Raw genomic sequence first — 19,254 nt, forward strand, 5'->3', positions numbered from 1 at the left:
CCCTTTCCCTGATCTACCCTCCCCAGTTCAAAGTTTGGAAAACCCAATAAATTCTTTTGAAACAAATACTGAGGTAAAATACTGACCAAATACTGCTAGTGTGACCCCGGCCTTAAGCCAATGTCTTCGCTCTTCGATGTGTGGTGTTTGTGTACTTGCCCACACTGAAGGGGTCACGTATCAAATTAAACTGGTCAGACTATATGATGGATGTATTGTGAACCGAATTTACCACACAGACGCCATGACTACCAGCAGAAACCTCCATATACATGGAGGACAGTTGGAGGAGCTGTGGAAATGACAGGACGACAATGGATGGAGAAAGAACTTCCCGTGTGAGACAACAGCCGCATTGCCTCACACTTCATGAGGTGAAGACATTGGGGAGAGAATGGAGAAGTGAGGGCCGGGCTGTGGTAATACCTGGCCGCCTCCTCCCCGGATAATAAGCCCTCCTTCCCGGCCTCCAGTCCTCCTCCTTCCCGGCCTCCTCTCCTCCTCCTCCCCTTGTCCAGGACCAGGCCGCACGCTGCTGTCTCCCTCCCGGAAAGATGATACGACGCCGGTTCGTGGTGCTGCTCTGGGCGCTGCTGGTCAGCGTGTCCGGGGAGATGGGGGAGCAGGAGGAGGACGACGAGGACCCGCACAACAAGCACCTCTACTCCGCCGAGATGTTCAGCCATGCTGTCAGCCAGGCGCCGCACTTCATGATGTTCTTCGCTCCCTGGTAATACCTGCTGTAATGGCCTGCAGCCTGGCCGGGGCACGGACCCCTCTCCTCAGGACCCCCGGTCTGGCACCGTGCCTATCCTGCCGGTTCAGTTTCTGCTAATCTTCTGTTGGCATTTCTTATCTGTCAGTACACAGTGATTGTGGCTCCTGTCCCAGCTCCAAGCCGTGGCCGCACTTTTAACCCTTTCTATCTGTTGTGCTTATAAGTACACAGTCTCTGTCACACTGGCCTTGTAGTTCGCTGCGGCCTTCCCGTTGGGCTGTGTATCCTGCGGTCCGGCCGCGCACTGGGTGTGGGGCTGCTGACGTGGCAGTCGGTTACGTGCTGCTGCCCGGGGGTTGTGCTTGTCCCTGGGATGAGGGTTGTGTGGGGGCCGAGGCCTCGTCCTAGGTGCACTCACCGCTCTGTGTACGGGTCTACGAGCCTTTATATTGTTTTCTGTACATAAAGCACAAGCTGCTGTTTCCTTCCATGTAGGTGCAGTAATCCTCCGTGTCACTCGTGTTCTTATTACCGGCAGCCCTGTCCTGTTCTATAGGTCCGAGTAATAGCTGCATTCAGCGTCGGACTGGAGCACCTTGGGCCCACCAGAGAAAATCATTCTTGGGGCCCACCATGTAGCTACATAGAAATAGATACAAGACCACCAATTGTGCGGTAAAAAGCGCTAATATCCGGGTATAATATAAGGTAGTTCATGTCTTAATAATGTAGCAAGGGTTGGGGTAGCCCCCTCACAGAATATGATGTAGCCCCCTCAGGTATGACACAGTCCCCACCATAGAATATAATGTAGCACCCCCATAGGGTATAATGCAGCCCCCCTCATATAGTATAATGCAACCCACCACAGAATATAATGTAGTCCCCTGAGAGAATGCAGTTCCGCCACAGAATATAATGCAGCCCCCCATAGAGTATACTGTAGCCCCCATAATATAATGATGTACCCTGAGTATAATGCAGTCCCCCCACAGAATATAATGTAGCCCCCCAGGGCCGTATTTAGAGTTTCTGCTGCCCTAGGCACTTTTAGCTCTGCCTTCCCTTTTGGTGAGTATGACACTATCGGCAGTGACTTTGGCAAGAATCGCTGATGTGAAAGTCGCCATTTGCAGCGGATCGAGCAGTTTTTCTGCATCTGCTGTGTAACGGATCACTTACAGTAGCACTGCATTCAGCCTCATTCTTTCCCCATGGGATTTGCGGCACTTGCCGTGATCTGGCAAATGTGGTACCATACCTCCCAACTTTTGAAGAAGGGAAGGAGGTATAAAGTTTGCGGCGCGCGTAGTGCGCCGCGGCAAATTTTAGGCCACGTCTCTGACCACACAACTAGTCACACCCATATCCACGTCCCAACCACAGCCATTTAGCACTGCTGATCACACTGTTTCATATACAATAATTATAAACAAAAAAAATATGGCCACACATAATAGCCACACATGATGCTCAATACTGTACAATGGCCACCACACATGATGCTCCATACTGTACAATGGCCACCACACATGATGCTCCATACTGTACAATGGCCACCACACATGATGCTCAATACTGTATAACGGCCACCACACATGATGCTCCATACTGTATAACGGCCACCACACATGATGCTCCATACTGTATAACGGCCACCACACATGATGCTCCATACTGTATAATGGCCACACACAGTTCTCCATACTGTATAACGGCCACACATGATGCTCAATACTGTATAATGGCCACACATGATGCTCCATAGTGTATAATGGCCACACATGATGCTCCATAATGTATAATGGCCACACAGTGCTCCATACTGTAGAATGATCCCACATGATGCTCAATACTGTATAATGGCCACACATGATGCTCCATACTGTATAACGGCCACACATGATGCTCCATACTGTATAATGGCCACACAGTGCTCTATACTGTATAATGGCCACACAGTGCTCCATACTGTATAATGGCCACACACGGTTCTCCGGTGGGCCAGTCCGAGCCTGGCTGCATTATCCTGTTTGCTCGGATAGAAATCTGAGTGATCCTAATGATCATCACTGCACGCTGATTGCCCCAGACAATCAGAATTTCCTGATCTAAACCCTGGACACATGCCAGCCACTATAGTGCTGTAAGGTGGCATGCAGGACGCCCCTATGCAATGACACAGTCCGCTCCGCTCTTCATATAGCTGAAAACATTTATACCGATGTTGCCTTTGCCAGCTAGACGGGCTTCTCTGTCAAGTTAGATGGCTAGTGAATACTTTTGCAGCTGTCCTACAGCAAGAAAACACTGCGTCAATTTAGCCTTAGTCAGTGGGGTGAGAAAATAATCCTAAGGGCTTGTTTTCACTTGCGAGGAACACGTCCGTGTCTCGCATGTGGAAACGAAGCTCTGGCGCCGGCACTGTGGAGCAGAGCGTGCGGCCGCATAGGAACACATGCAGCCGCACGCTCCACTCCGGAGTGCCGGCGCCAGAACTTCGTTTCCACATGCGAGACACGGACGTGTTTCTCGCATGTGGAAACAAGCCCTAAGGGCGCAGACAGATGGCCATATTTCCTGTGCGAGGATCTCATCGCAATTCTCAGACTGGCGGTTTTCTCTCTTGACCTGAGCGTGACAGCTGTATAGAAATACATCACACTCAGGTCAGGAGGGCAGACGGCCAGTCCGTGCAGTGTGGTGCGATCCTCTCACGAGTTATACAGCCCTCTGTCTGCACCCTAACATGATATTGGCTCAGGTCAGGAGAGCAGATGGCCAGTCCGTGCAGTGCGGTGCGATCCTCTCACAAGTTAGACTGGTTTCGCATTTGCGTTGGGCAGAGCTGTGGAGGGCTGCGTACTTCTTCCATGAAGCCCCGCCCACTGCCGCACCTCTTCCATTCAGCTCTGCCTACGTCTACATGCGTCCTGCGTACCTATCTTTAACATTGGGTACGCAGGCCATGCGGATGCATCATTTTGTCGCTGCGTCAACTGCAACAAAATGCAACATGTTGCGTTCGGCGCAGCGTCAAAACAACCCATGCGTCGCATGACCTGCATACCCAATGTTAAAGATAGGTACGCAGGACGCATGTAGACGTAGGCAGAGCTGAATGGAAGAGGTGCAGCAGTGGGCGGGGCTTCTCGGAAAAAGTACGCAGCCCTCCACAGCTCTGCCCAACGCAAATGTGAAACCAGCCTAACTTGTGAGCGGATCGGGTGCAGACAAAGGGCTGTATAACTCGTGAGAGGATCGCACCACATTGCTTCATACACAAATATGAAACCAGCCTTATACATCCATCTGTCTGCGCCCTAACAGATGACATTGACTCAGGTCAGGAGAGCAGATGGCCAGTCCGTGCAGCGCAATGCGGTCCTCACATGAGTTGTGTGGCCGTCTGTCTACACCCAAACAGATGATGGTGGCTCCATCATTTCTGTCTCTGTTCTATACCCCAGTGTGAAAACTGTACTTCGCCATATCCCAATTACACGAGCTGGGTCTCATGCTAAGGACACGTTCAGTATTTTCCATCAGTATTAGGCCGGCTTCACACTTGCGAGTTTTACGGACGTAAGAGCGCAGAAACTACGTCCGTAAAACTCGCAAAAAATACGGCACAATTATTCTCTATGCCCCTGCTCCTATCTGCCGTATTTTACTGATCAGTATTATACGGCTTTCTACGGCCGTACAAAATCGCAGCATGCTGCGTTTGTCACCGTACTGCGCAAGAAATACGCCAATGAAAGTCTATGGAAGCGTGAAAAATACGGATTACACACGGACAAGCAGTGTGACTTGCGAGAAATACGCAGCGCTGTTAGAGAGAAAAGCCGGCAATTCAGTGCGGTGTACAGTAAAATCACACTGACAGCTTACAGTAGAATAGGTAGAATAAATGTGTACACATAGAATAGGTATATATATATATATATATGTCAGTGAGACACATATATGTATATATATTAATATTTTTTCCAGCGCTATACAGCTTGAAAGCCGGTAATTCAATTACCGGCTTTTTCCTTCTTCCTAAAACCCGACATGATTTGAGACATGGTTTACATACAGTAAACCATGTCTTCTCTCCATTTTTTTTGCAGATTCCACACTACTAATGTCAGTAGAGTGTATCTGCAAAATTTGGCCGTTCTAGCTCTTAAAATAAAGGGTTAAATGGTGGAAAAAATTGGCGTGGGCTCCCGCGCAATTTTCTCCGCCAGAGTAGTAAAGCCAGTGACTGAGGGCAGATATTAATAGCCTGGAGAGGGTCCATGGTTATTGGCCCCCCCCCTGGCTAAAAATATCTGCCCCCAGCCACCCCAGAAAAGGCACATCTGTAAGATGCGCCTATTCTGGCACTTGGCCACTCTCTTCCCATTCCCGTGTAGCGGTGGGATATGGGGTAATGAAGGGTTAATGCCACCTTGCTATTGTAAGGTGACATTAAGCCTAATTAATAATGGAGAGGCGTCAATTATGACACCTATCCATTATTAATCCAATTGTAGTTAAGGGTTAAATAAAACACAAACACATTATTTAAAATTATTTTAATGAAATAAAAACAATGGTTGTTTGAGTATTTTATTCTACGCCCAATCCAGTCACTGAAGACCCTCGTTCTGTGAAAGAAAAAACATAATAAACCAACAATATACTTACCCTCCGCAGATCTGTAACGTCCAACGATGTAAATCCTTCTGAAGGGGTTAAAACATTTTGCAGCAAGGAGCTTTGCTAATGCAATGCAACTCCTCGCTGCAAAACCCCGGGGAATGAGTCTAAATATAGATCAATGAGCTATATTTAGCTTCATTTGCGGTGAGGCGCCCTCTGCTGGATGTTCATAGATCGTGGGAAATTACCTAGAAAGCTCCCAGGCTTTCTAGTAAAGTTCCCACGATCTATGAACATCCAGCAGAGGGCGCCTCACCGCAAATGAAGCTAAATATAGCTCATTGATCTATATTTAGACTCATTCCCCGGGGTTTTGCAGCGAGGAGTAGCATTGCATTAGCAAAGCTCCTTGCTGCAAAATGTTTTAACCCCTTCAGAAGGATTTACATCGTTGGACGTTACAGATCTGCGGAGGGTAAGTATATTGTTGGTTTATTATGTTTTTTCTTTCACAGAACGAGGGTCTTCAGTGACTGGATTAGGCGTAGAATAAAATACTCAAACAACCATTGTTTTTATTTCATTAAAATAATTTTAAATAATGTTTGTGTTTTATTTAACCCTTAACTACAATTGGATTAATAATGGATAGGTGTCATAATTGACGCCTCTCCATTATTAATTAGGCTTAATGTCACCTTACAATAGCAAGGTGGCATTAACCCTTCATTACCCCATATCCCACCGCTACACGGGAATGGGAAGAGAGTGGCCAAGTGCCAGAATAGGCGCATCTTACAGATGTGCCTTTTCTGGGGTGGCTGGGGGCAGATATTTTTAGCCAGGGGGGGCCAATAACCATGGACCCTCTCCAGGCTATTAATATCTGCCCTCAGTCACTGGCTTTACTACTCTGGCGGAGAAAATTGCGCGGGAGCCCACGCCAATTTTTTCCGCCATTTAACCCTTTATTTTAAGAGCTAGAACGGCCAAATTTTGCAGATACACTCTACTGACATTAGTAGTGTGGAATCTGCAAAAAAAATGGAGAGAAGACATGGTTTACTGTATGTAAACCATGTCTCAAATCATGTCGGGTTTTAGGAAGGAGAAGGAAAAAGCCGGTAATTGAATTACCGGCTTTCAAGCTGTATAGCGCTGGAAAAAATATTAATATATATACATATATGTGTCTACTGACATATATATATATATATAGACAGTATATATATATATTTTTTTCTTTTTGGGACACATGGATCACTTCTATAGCGGTATGTTGGTTTTGCTAGCCTGCGAGAAAACCACGCAGTACGGATGCCATACGGATTACATACGGAGGATGCCATGCGCAAAAAACGCTGACACACCCTGCCTACGGAGGAGCTACGGACCACTATTTTCGGGACATTTCAGCGTATTACGGCCGTAATATACGGACCGTATTTTCATACGCTGAGTGTGAAGCCGGCCTTAGTAAGCCAAAACCAGGAGTGGATAATACAGAAGTGGTGACATGTTTCTGTTATACTTTTCCTCTGATTGTTCCTCTCCTGATTTTGGCTTACTGATGTGAAGTACTGACCAAATACTCAAAGTATGAACGTAGCCGTAGATTTATAATGGACTGGTTGACCGCGACTGTAATTCTAGAATCTATCTTGAGACACCTTTTAAAGGGGTTGTGCCATATATATTTTTAACTTATCCAAGGGATGCATGATATATGGATAATTGCTTGAAGTCTGGCTACTGAGACCACCTGTGATTTCAAGATTGTGGACCTTAGGGTACCGTCACACTATAACATTTCGATCGCTACGACAGTACGATTCGTGACGTTCCAGCGATATCGTTACGATATCGCTGTGTCTGACACGCAGCAGCGATCAGGGATCCTGCTGAGAATCGTACGTCGTAGCAGATCGTTTAGAACTTTCTTTCATCGCTGGATCTCCCGCTGTCATCGCTAGATCGGTGTGTGTGACATTAGTCTCTAATGTAAATGAGACCTTGGAACACAGGCACAACGACTGTTCCATTAGTGGATGATAACTCCTCTAAGGTCTAGACAGTGTGAATGGAGCAGTGGTCGCACATGCCCACCAATTCTCTCTTCACACATAGGATTTTGGGACCCTGATTCTCAATATCAGTTTCCTGACTCTCATCATCTATCCCATGTGTTTATGGGGCAATCCCTTGTAAGGAAATAAATGTATTGACTTTGGAGATTTGCATTGTTGCCCTGGTGCTCCCTGAAGTTAACTAGAGACAGTCATCCCCCTCTATCACAGTTTTCTACATATTGGGACCTTTATAAATTAACACTTACTGTAGACGCTTTGCCAGGATTGTAATCATATATATCATTTTAAAGAGGCCTGTCCAACATTTTAATAGCTGCAAATGTGAAAGAAAGAGCTTAGTATTTGCAGTGGTCATATGAAACGTACAACCCCTGTCCAGAAATCTGAAACCTACAAATATACCTGTGTCTAATCATAAGATGTCATGTGTGATTTCAGGTGTGGTCACTGCCAGCGTCTCCAGTCAACCTGGAATGAACTGGGAGATAAGTACAACAATTTGGAAAAGACTCCGGTTTATGTTGCCAAGGTGGATTGTACTGTGGATAACAAAATCTGCTCAGATAACGGTGTTCGTGGCTATCCCACGTAAGTTTTTTTTTTTTTTTTTTTTCTCTTACAAGTCTTTAGAAAGGCCAATTCACACATTGTAAAGATCTGGATTAGTTGCAACTCCTATAATTTTTACAGTTAAAACTGCACCCAAAACTTTAATGTGAGATCTGGTGATGTTGCTTCATTCACTGTGTGGGGTCTTTTTCATCCTTGCTCCTAAACCTTGCAGGGGTTTCCTCTCACTCCAAGAGTGTTGTAAGGGGTTTGTGAAACAATAAGTACAGTACTGGCCCCATTGTGTCCTTCCCAGAAGCAAAGATTATTACAAAACTAATTAAAGCTGCCAAAAAGGAAACAGAGAAGCACATTGCTAAGGAGAGTAAAACTAATCCCAAACTGTTCTTCAACTATATCAATAGTAAAAGAATAAAAACTGAAAATGTAGGCCCCTTAAAAAATAGTGAGGAAAGAATGGTTGTAGATGACGAGGAAAAAGCTAACATATTAAACACCTTCTTCTCCACGGTATTCACGGTGGAAAATGAAATGCTAGGTGAAATCCCAAGAAACAATGAAAACCCTATATTAAGGGTCACCAATCTAACCCAAGAAGAGGTGCGAAACCGGCTAAATAAGATTAAAATAGATAAATCTCCGGGTCCGGATGGCATACACCCACGAGTACTAAGAGAACTAAGTAATGTAATAGATAAACCATTATTTCTTATTTTTAGGGACTCTATAGAGACAGGGTCTGTTCCGCAGGATTGGCGCATAGCAAATGTGGTGCCAATATTCAAAAAGGGCTCTAAAAGTGAACCTGGAAATTATAGGCCAGTAAGTCTAACCTCTATTGTTGGTAAAATATTTGAAGGGTTTCTGAGGGATGTTATTCTGGATTATCTCAATGAGAATAACTGTTTAACTCCATATCAGCATGGGTTTATGAGAAATCGCTCCTGTCAAACCAATCTAATCAGTTTTTATGAAGAGGTAAGCTATAGACTGGACCACGGTGAGTCATTGGACGTGGTATATCTCGATTTTTCCAAAGCGTTTGATACCGTGCCGCACAAGAGGTTGGTACACAAAATGAGAATGCTTGGACTGGGGGAAAATGTGTGTAAATGGGTTAGTAACTGGCTTAGTGATAGAAAGCAGAGGGTGGTTATAAATGGTATAGTCTCTAACTGGGTCGCTGTGACCAGTGGGGTACCGCAGGGGTCAGTATTGGGACCTGTTCTCTTCAACATATTCATTAATGATCTGGTAGAAGGTTTACACAGTAAAATATCGATATTTGCAGATGATACAAAACTATGTAAAGCAGTTAATACAAGAGAAGATAGTATTCTGCTACAGATGGATCTGGATAAGTTGGAAACTTGGGCTGAAAGGTGGCAGATGAGGTTTAGCAATGATAAATGTAAGGTTATACACATGGGAAGAGGGAATCAATATCACCATTACACACTGAACGGGAAACCACTGGGTAAATCTGACAGGGAGAAGGACTTGGGGATCCTAGTTAATGATAAACTTACCTGGAGCAGCCAGTGCCAGGCAGCAGCTGCCAAGGCAAACAGGATCATGGGGTGCATTAAAAGAGGTCTGGATACACATGATGAGAGCATTATACTGCCTCTGTACAAATCCCTAGTTAGACCGCACATGGAGTACTGTGTCCAGTTTTGGGCACCGGTGCTCAGGAAGGATATAATGGAACTAGAGAGAGTACAAAGGAGGGCAACAAAATTAATAAAGGGGATGGGAGAACTACAATACCCAGATAGATTAGCGAAATTAGGATTATTTAGTCTAGAAAAAAGACGACTGAGGGGCGATCTAATAACCATGTATAAGTATATAAGGGGACAATACAAATATCTCGCTGAGAATCTGTTTATACCAAGGAAGGTGACGGGCACAAGGGGGCATTCTTTGCGTCTGGAGGAGAGAAGGTTTTTCCACCAACATAGAAGAGGATTCTTTACTGTTAGGGCAGTGAGAATCTGGAATTGCTTGCCTGAGGAGGTGGTGATGGCGAACTCAGTCGAGGGGTTCAAGAGAGGCCTGGATGTCTTCCTGGAGCAGAACAATATTGTATCATACAATTATTAGGTTCTGTAGAAGGACGTAGATCTGGGTATTTATTATGATGGAATATAGGCTGAACTGGATGGACAAATGTCTTTTTTCGGCCTTACTAACTATGTTACTATGTTACTTTGCTAGCTATTCTAGTTTCCTACCATCTACTTCCCTGTGTTTACTATGTAGTTAATTACCTTGCAGTGACTAGTAATGCTTCCTCTCATTGTTCTCCCCAGTCTAAAACTCTTTAAACCAGGCCAAGAAGCTGTGAAGTACCAGGGTGCAAGAGATTTCCAGACCCTGGAGAACTGGATGCTCCAGACTTTAAGTGAGGAGCAAGAAGAAGTGAGTACATCCTTCCTGATGAGTTTAAAGTTATCACATCTCTTATGTGGTACCTGTTAGGAAGCAGGGCTGGCTTTAGATAAAGTGGGGCCCTAGGCAAAAGTTGAAAGCGGGGCCCAAGATGCTCACATATTGCACAATCACATAGAAACATTTACCACGCAATTACATGAGTTGAGTTCAGGCCGTTAAACGAGCATGATCAACAATATTGAGGTCGTTCGGTGCTTGTGTACTCTGGCTGAGGAAGAATGATGGGGACAGAATGAGCACTAATAGATCAATTTGTCCTCAAACCATATCATGTTATCAGCAGCACACCTGCAGTTTACACCTGGTGATGTGTTGCTGAGAACAATGACTTTTGTTCTGGCATAAACAGTTGGCAGCATTTTGCCCATTCGTTGGGCGATTGCTGATCGACACCTATGGCGTCCCTCCTGTGCTACCGGTATTTATAAATGTGGATGCTAAACTCACACACATGTACACAAACTGAATAGTATACACATAGCAAATACATACAGATACATGTACACAGAGCACCTGCATACTGCATGCATGGATGGAGCACGTGCATACAGAGACATAGTATAATGGACCCCACATAGTCCTCCACAGTATGATGGACCCCCACACAAACCTTCACACTGTATAATTGCTTGCATACAGTATAATTGCCCCCACATAGTCCTCCATATAGTATAATGGCCTCCATATAGCCCTTCAACTATTGTAATGCCCTCCACATAGCCCTCCAAACTCTGTAATGGCTTCCACATAGCCTTCCAAATATTATAATGGTCCCCACACAGCTTACCATGTACTATAAAGGGCCCCACATTGCCTCTTATATAGTATAATGGGCTCCATAATCCTCCATATAGTATAGTGTACTCCCTATAGTCCTCCATATACTATAATGCACTCCCCATAGTCCCCCATATGGCATAACGCACTCCCCTTAGTCCCCCGTATGATATTATGGTCACCACATTGTACTCCACTGATTTAAAACAATAAACACATACTTTCCTCTACCTGTTCCCCCTCTGCTCCGGTCTCCGCAGAGCGCCTCCTCAGCAGCTCCACTGCCCGTCACAGCATGGTGCAATGAAGTGACATCATCGCTCCTTCTGGCTGATGCGTCTGACGCTGTGAAAGAATGATGAGGGAGCGGGCGGCTTCCCTCCTCCATCATTGCTTTCAACTGAATCGGCATCCTCGATGCCGATACAATTGAATGTGCTATACTGGCTGGGGGTTCACGGCGCTGGCATCGGGCTCCCCCGAATCACGGACCCCATATGAGCTGTGTGATCTGCCGTGAATAGCAGCACGCCACTGACTTGGGGCTTCTGGGGGAGTGGTGGCCCTGGGCATTTGCCCAGTTTTCTCCCCAAAACGTCATCCCTGTTAGGAACATATATATATATATATATATATATATATATATATATATATATATATATATATATATATATATATATATATATATATATATATATATATATATATATATATATATATATATATATATATATATATGTATATATATATATATATATATATATATATATATATACACACACACACACACACACACACACACACACACACACACACACACACACACACACACACACACACACACACACATATCTAAAAAAAATTTTTTTTTTTTTTTGGTATGCAGAGCATCAACCACCTTATTTAAAGTAATAATAATTTATACAAGACTGGTTAGGCAGGATTAAAGGACGTTGACAGGCCTTAACAGGAAAATCTTGAGCTTCTTGTGAGAACTTTTGTTGATTTTATTTTTTAAATAAAGTGTTCTCTGTGAAACTGGAAAGGCCAGTTGGCATGGGGCGGTGGCTAATAAATACTATAGGTAATGGCAAGGGATATTCAAAATGGCAGGTATGGGTTCTGGCATGCACTATTAATGATGTAGGGAGATAGCATTGGCTTAAAAGGCTTTAGTTTAAATTGAGGAAAGGTTAGGCCCAATTTCAGCTGGTGTATGGATTAATAGTGGTAGGAAAAGCTCAGGTGTTCAGATCATCATAAAAGAACTGTACATACAGAGGAAAAAATATATACTGTATGTGGACGGACATAGCATGTCATGAGCAGGTGTCAGTTCCCGCACCATGATGTGCTATGTCCATCATGCATCTAAACTTTCAGTGCGTGCAAACACGTGACCGTTCCGTGCTGACAGCTGTCACTGATAATTGAGAGGCACGGGAAGAGGTGCGGGGACCCATGTCATCAATCCCCGTACTCGGACTGACCGATTTCAGCCCTCTATCTAACTGACCTATCACAGCATGATTGCTCAGGAGATGCTGAAATATCCGCACCTCCAGCCCAATCGCAGCAGGAGCCTGGTGCTGCTAGTACCTGAGCTTCTGCCGTTAGTCGGGGCCGGTGCCAGCACCGCCTCTGGCTGCTTAACCCCCTAAATGCTACTATTGAGAGTGATTGCAGCATTTAGAAGAGAGGGACGAGCCCCCCTTTCCCTTCATGGGATTGTTGCCATGGTGATCTAAGGTCGTCATGGCGACCCACGGGTCACCAAGCTACGGAAAGCCTCTTAGACTATGCTCAGAGCATGATCTAAGAAGCTTCTGTTAGGTATAAAGCATTACAATGCTTTATACCAGCGAACAAAGTGAGAAAGTGCAAGTCCCATAGAGGAACGAAGTTAAAAAATGAAAAAAAAAACACAAACATTGTTTTAAAATATGATAAAAAAGCAAACAAAAAAAGTACACACTTGGTATCGCCGCGTCTGTAACAAAAATTAGTGAACTACCGGTAATTCAGTGAACGCTGTAAAAAAAAAAAAAAAAAAAAAAAAACAAAAGTTTTTAGTCATACTGCTGGAAAAGTATGACAATGACCTCTGGCGTCATTGTCTGTTGGGTCTTGGTCCTTTGTCCTGAAAGGAGCTTCTAGCTTTGCCACCCTTGGGGTAGCTCCACCTGCCCGACTTCCCCTTACCCCTATAGTCCTGCCTGAGACGAGAGCGAGAAAGGTCGGCATCCTCTTTGGTTTTCCGTCGAGGAAGCCTTTTTTTTTTATCAGATGCTTTTTCAAGCAACTCATCCAGGACTGGTCCGAACACGTGTAGGCCGGAGAAGGGTATCGAGCGTAACTTATTTTTTGACTGGGTATCCCCGTCCATGATTTTAGCCAAAAAGCTCACCTTGCTGCGTTTGATAACGCATTATTTCTTGCTGCACACCGGACTGACTCTGCTGAAGTGTCTGCCATGAAATCGGTTTCCATTTTCAGCAAGGGTGGCGATTTAAGGATTTCTTCTTTGGGAGTTTTGTTTTTAATATGACTCTCTAGCTCATCCACCCATAGACTCATTGACATGGCTACCGAGGTGGCTTCTATGTTTATTTTCATAATGGCTGCAGACAATTCCCAGGCCTTCTTAAGGAGGTCCTCCGATCTTTTGTCCATCGGATCCTTAAAGCCAGAGGAGTCCTCGAAGGGAATAGCTGTTTTCTTAGAGACCCTTGCTACTGGTATGTCAATTTTTGGTACTGTCTCCCATACCTTGGTCTCTTCTGGATCAAAAGGGAGGCGGAACTTAAAATCCCTTGGGACCACTAGCTTTTTCCCCACGTCCTCCCACTCTTCCAGTATCATTGCGGTTATGATTATTAACTGGAAAGATCCTGTTCCTACGGGTTCTTAAACCCCCGAACATTTCATCCTGTACTGTCAGTGATTCAGTGGAATCCTCAATTTTCATGGTGCCCCTAACAGCTTGTAGGAGCACGTCCATGTTTTCAGAGGAAAACAAGTATATTTTACGTTCTTCCGGAAGCACTACTGAGGAACCCTCGCCTTCTCCAGAGTCCGGATCAGAATAGTCAGACACTTTGCCTTCCTCTGAACTTGGGTCCATGTCCCATCTGAGTCTCTTAGGATGGGGGAATTGGGATGGCATTAGAGCGGAAACTGTACTCTGTACCTCCTCCCTAGTCAATGTCTTAATACTGGTCAGTAGTGAGGTTTGCTCTTCCTTAAGTAATTTGGATATTCATCCTTCATAGAGGTTATTGTAGCTCTCTGGGAACCTGGCATTGCATATGGCACATCTGTTAGTCTTTCTTTTGGACGCGGAGGTGGACAGTCTAGGCGTCTTTGTCCTAAAAAGACAATATATGAAGAAGGCCTCTGTAGCTATTTGGATCTTGTGCCAAGCCAACAGACTCTTACTCCAGTTTACTCACATGGTCCAAGGATGGCTGTAAGGACTGGACGTCAAAACGATTAGCACTCTCCATACTAAGTCCGGAGTGCTGCCATCTGTCCCCCGTTTAACCCGTTTCTGACCTCGGATGGGATAGTACATCCGAGGTCAGAACCCCCGCTTTGATGTGGGCTCCGGCGGTGAGCCCGCATCAAAGTCTGGACATGTCAGCTGTTTTGTACAGCTGATGTGCCGCAATAGCTATCCACCCGCTGCTATTAACTAGTTAAATATCACTGTCAAACACTGACAGCGGCATTTAAATAGCTCTTCGGGCCGGAAGCGAGCGCATCGCTGACCCCCGTCACGTGATCAGGGGTCAGCGATGCGTCGGCATGACAACCAGAGGTCTATTGCAGACCTCCATGGTTGTTGATGCCGGCTTGCTGTGAGCGCCACCCTGTGGTCGGCACTCCTAGCAATGCAGTAAATCTATTACATAGGAGCGATCTGAGCATCGCTCCTATGTAGCAGGGCCGATCAGGCTATGCCAGCTTCTAGCCTCCCATGGAGGCTATTGAAGCATGGCAAAAGTATAAAAAAAAAAATGTAAAAAAATTATGAAAAAAAATAACAAATACAGTATGTAAAAGTTTAAATCACCCCCCCTTTCGCCCCATTCAAAATAAAACAATAAAAAAAATTAAAACCTACACATATTTGGTATCGCTGCGTTCAAAATCACCCAATCTATCAATAAAAAAAAAAAAGGACTAACCTGATCGCTAAATGGCGTAGCGAAAAAATTTTGAAACCCCAGAATTACGTTTTTTTTTGGGTCGCAAATGCAATAACAATATAGTGCTTTTTACAAAGCACTATAATAATGGGTGATCAAAAGAAGATATCTGCACCAAAATGGTATCATTAAAAATGTGAGCTCGGCACGCAAAAAATAAGCCCTCACCCGACCCCAGATCAGAAAAATGGAGACGCTACGGGTATTGGAAATTTGCGCAATTATTATTTTTTTCATTCTGCCTTCCAGAGATCACAGTAAGGCTCAGCTCACATTTACCTTGCGCTGAGCTCTTACATCGGGGTTTCTGTGTAAATCTCTGAAATACATTCCCTACAATGAGGCAGATTGAGGCACTGTGGACGCTTTCTGGCCTGTGATCCAGCAGTGTCTTGTTGTCTTTCTAGGATTACATAAAAGTGCAGTCGGCCACAGCTTTTTGCACTTTTAAAAAGGACACTGCCTGCTGCCTTATTATAGTGAATGGATCCCTTTGGGGTTTCGTCTGAATCGTGCCACTTGGAGATTTAGATGGATAGGGGCTCTGTATATGCAGTCTGGAAATTATTATAGGAAAATCTGCACTTCAAGAGGCAAATGGCGCTCTGTCCCTCCCGTGTTTTCTGTATGGCTAAGCAGTACTGTACAGCCACATATGGGGTATTTCCACCTTCAGTAATTGTTGGACAAATTTTGATGCCATATTTACTCATTTCCCAGTGTGAAAATGTAAAATCTGGGGCTAAAACAAAATTTTTGTGGTAAAAGAAACATTGGGGTGAGTGTGAAATCCGATATTTAAAAAAAAAAAAAAAAAATTTAAAATCAGATTGCACTTGCCCAATTGCAAAGCATGTGGGAATGAGCCCATAAAGTGACACTGGTCAGATTTAAAAAAAATAAAATAAAGAGACCCTGTCATTAACCTACAAAGTGGCTTGGTTCTTAAGAGCTGTTGCCAGATTGCTTTGTAATCCATTTTACATTTGCTGTCTTGTGTTATTTTGTTTGGGATTGAGTCTTGCTCTGCTGTCTATTGTACACCTTCATCACTTTGTTTTTTTTTACTCCTTTTTAAACCTCAGATATTTGCAGATTTTATGGCGATCCACCCAGTTATTTCTCAGCATCTATCACGTTAGATCTAGCTCTAAGGAATACCCGAGCAACGAGTATATTCGCTCATCACTAATCACAACCTTGCCATCACAACACCTTCCTAAACAAAAAGACAAACAAAAAAGGGAAATAAATAACAATATAACACACATCCATTGTGTGCTTCTCTGGGGTGTGATTTGGCTCTGGTTTCATGGAAACGTTCTATTTTTAAAGAGAACCTGTCACCAATATCGTGCTACCCTTAATCTTAAATTAGAATTATTACCGTAACCAAAATTTATGATTACTGCTGTATTTTGTACAGAACTGAAGGACTAATACATCTACATTTAAACCCTTCGGGAGTGGATGATTTTTAGGTTTTGCACTTCAATTTTTTTCCTCTCCTCCCCTTCTTGCTCCCGTTTTTCCAAGATTTAAAGGGAACCTGTCACCCCGTTTTTTCAGATTGAGCTATAAGTACTGTTAAATAGGGCCTGTGCTGTGCGTTACTATAGTGTATGTAGTGTACCCTGATTCCCCATGTATGCTGAGAAATACATTACCAAAGTCGCCGTTTTCGCGATGCAAACTCGGCTTTGGGAAAATGGCCGCCGCGATCTCTAATGCGCACGCGCGGCATCCCGCGGCCATTTTCCTGAAGCCCCGTGCAGCAGAGCACTCCATCTGCGCACGCGCGGCCCCAGGAAGATGGCCGCCCCCACCGATGCAAGGGATTACAGCGCAGATCGCGCGCTGTGTCTTCACGTGGGCGCAGGGAATTCGGACCTTGGACATGCGCACACCACTACGCCACCAACGGAAAGCTGGAGAAGAAAAGAGCGCTGTGAACACGCCCACCTGACCAGACCAGCCTGATTGACAGGCGAAAACGGCGACTTTGGTAATGTATTTCTCAGCATACATGGGGAATCAGGGTACACTACATACACTATAGTAACGCACAGCGCAGGCCCTATTTAACAGTATTTATAGCTCAATCTGAAAAAACGGGGTGACAGGTTCCCTTTAATCAATATAGCCTGTCTGAAGGGTTGTTTTTTTGTAGGATTAGTTGTAGTTTTGAGTGACACCATTCATATTACTGTATTGTGCAAAGAAAGTGGAAAAAGGATCCAAAAGTGGGATGAAATTGTGAAAATAAAAAATAAATAATTGCCGTTTTTGTATTTGCGGCATTCATTGTGAAGTTTAGTCTCCTAGGGGGACTTTAACCTGTGTTTCTTTGACCACTATCACTGAATACTGCAATACCACAGTATTGCGCTGTTTAGTATAAATCACGGTCTCCTTTGAAGTACAACATAAAAATAAAACGGTTACAGGTTTTGTAACGCAAAAATTAAGAAACAAAAGCAATTAAACATAAGATGGCTTCATGCTTAGGAGGTGAAATTTATTATATTCTTTTTTTAAAGGAACCAAAAGCTGAACAGGAAGCTCCCAAAGCTCCAGAAGCTAAACAGGGTCTATACGAGCTTGCCTCATCAAATTTCAAGGATCACATATCTCAAGGTACCTTATTATTTCTGTGCATCAATTCAATATGGAGAAACTATAACAAAAGAATGTTTTGTCTTATCCATGTGTTTTTATATCTAAACTGATGTCTGACCATGGACAGCACTGTCGTGTGACTAACAGCTGTTGGCTACAACCCTCCTGATGCACAACACCAACTTTTTTAATGTTTGGTAAACTGTGTAGAAATCGAAAATTTTGGTCAAAGCGATGCTTATTGGGACTTGGTTCATGCTCGTGTTGGCAGTTGTTAAAAATGTTCACCTCTTGTGGATCATCTTAAGATTGCACTGACATGTTTTACCACAAATTGTTTACTGAAAAATTTGTATAGGTGAGATTAGTAGAAAGGAGGCTTATCAAAAACTAATAGCCAACCAATACCTAATTACCCAACCGGGCACAAACCACTCTCTGGCTAAAGAACGAGGGGCAAAGGACAAGCACAATTTGCGTATCAAACTAGGGTGCCAATCTCCACAGCAAGGCAGGGGGTTGTCCATAGGGAAAGATAAGAATGAGTGATAATTCTGCCTTATTTTCTACCTTTGCTGTCTTTTTTGCATTTTTAAGATGTTCAATAAAAGTAAATTTTTAGGGTATTAGCTTTTTGATAAGCCTTTATCACAGACTGGCATAGTTTTTAAACTGACTAGAAAGTAACCCCACAGTTAGCCAAAATTCAGATCTCTAAATCCTGACTATAAAAGGTGGTCGAAGTGAACAATAAGAAAATGCCAAATATTGATGTGTCTACATGAAAAAACACCACGGGGTTTCCCCACAAAACTGTACATGATGTTTTGCTAACCTGTGGCCTTTGCTAAAATGGTGGTACAACTGATTGCTTTGTAGGAAACCATTTCATCAAATTCTTTGCTCCTTGGTGTGGACACTGCAAATCCTTGGCCCCTGTGTGGGAACAGATGGCGGCATCTTATCAGAGTTCAAATGCAGTCAAGATCGCTAAGGTATGGACATGATGATGATCTGGTTACATATGCTCTCTGTAGTATTTGCTTGCATCTCTGCCTCAGAGCTCTCCATCTTGATTTTAGATCACAACTAGTAATGAGCGAGTATACTCGTTGCTCGGGTGATCTCCGAGTATTTGTTAGTGCTCGGAGATTTAGTTTTCATCGCCTCAGCTGTA

At 44.0% G+C, this 19,254-nt stretch overlaps 1 protein-coding gene across 1 annotated transcript in view; it reads left to right on the top strand.

Moving 5' to 3' along the window:
* Window positions 1–491: 491 nt before the first annotated feature.
* The window catches only part of TXNDC5 (thioredoxin domain containing 5), a 31,267-nt gene continuing 12,504 nt past the window's right edge, over window positions 492–19,254 (top strand). Inside the window, exons 1-5 of the mRNA XM_069730683.1 lie at window positions 492–730; window positions 7,882–8,031; window positions 10,329–10,437; window positions 17,999–18,095; window positions 18,957–19,072. Of these exons, the coding sequence (XP_069586784.1) occupies window positions 555–730; window positions 7,882–8,031; window positions 10,329–10,437; window positions 17,999–18,095; window positions 18,957–19,072 (648 nt within the window). The 5' untranslated portion in view covers window positions 492–554. The remainder of the gene's footprint in view (window positions 731–7,881; window positions 8,032–10,328; window positions 10,438–17,998; window positions 18,096–18,956; window positions 19,073–19,254) is intronic.

The sequence above is a fragment of the Ranitomeya imitator genome, chromosome 6 (assembly GCF_032444005.1).
Source record: "Ranitomeya imitator isolate aRanImi1 chromosome 6, aRanImi1.pri, whole genome shotgun sequence".
NCBI lineage: Eukaryota > Metazoa > Chordata > Amphibia > Anura > Dendrobatidae > Ranitomeya > Ranitomeya imitator.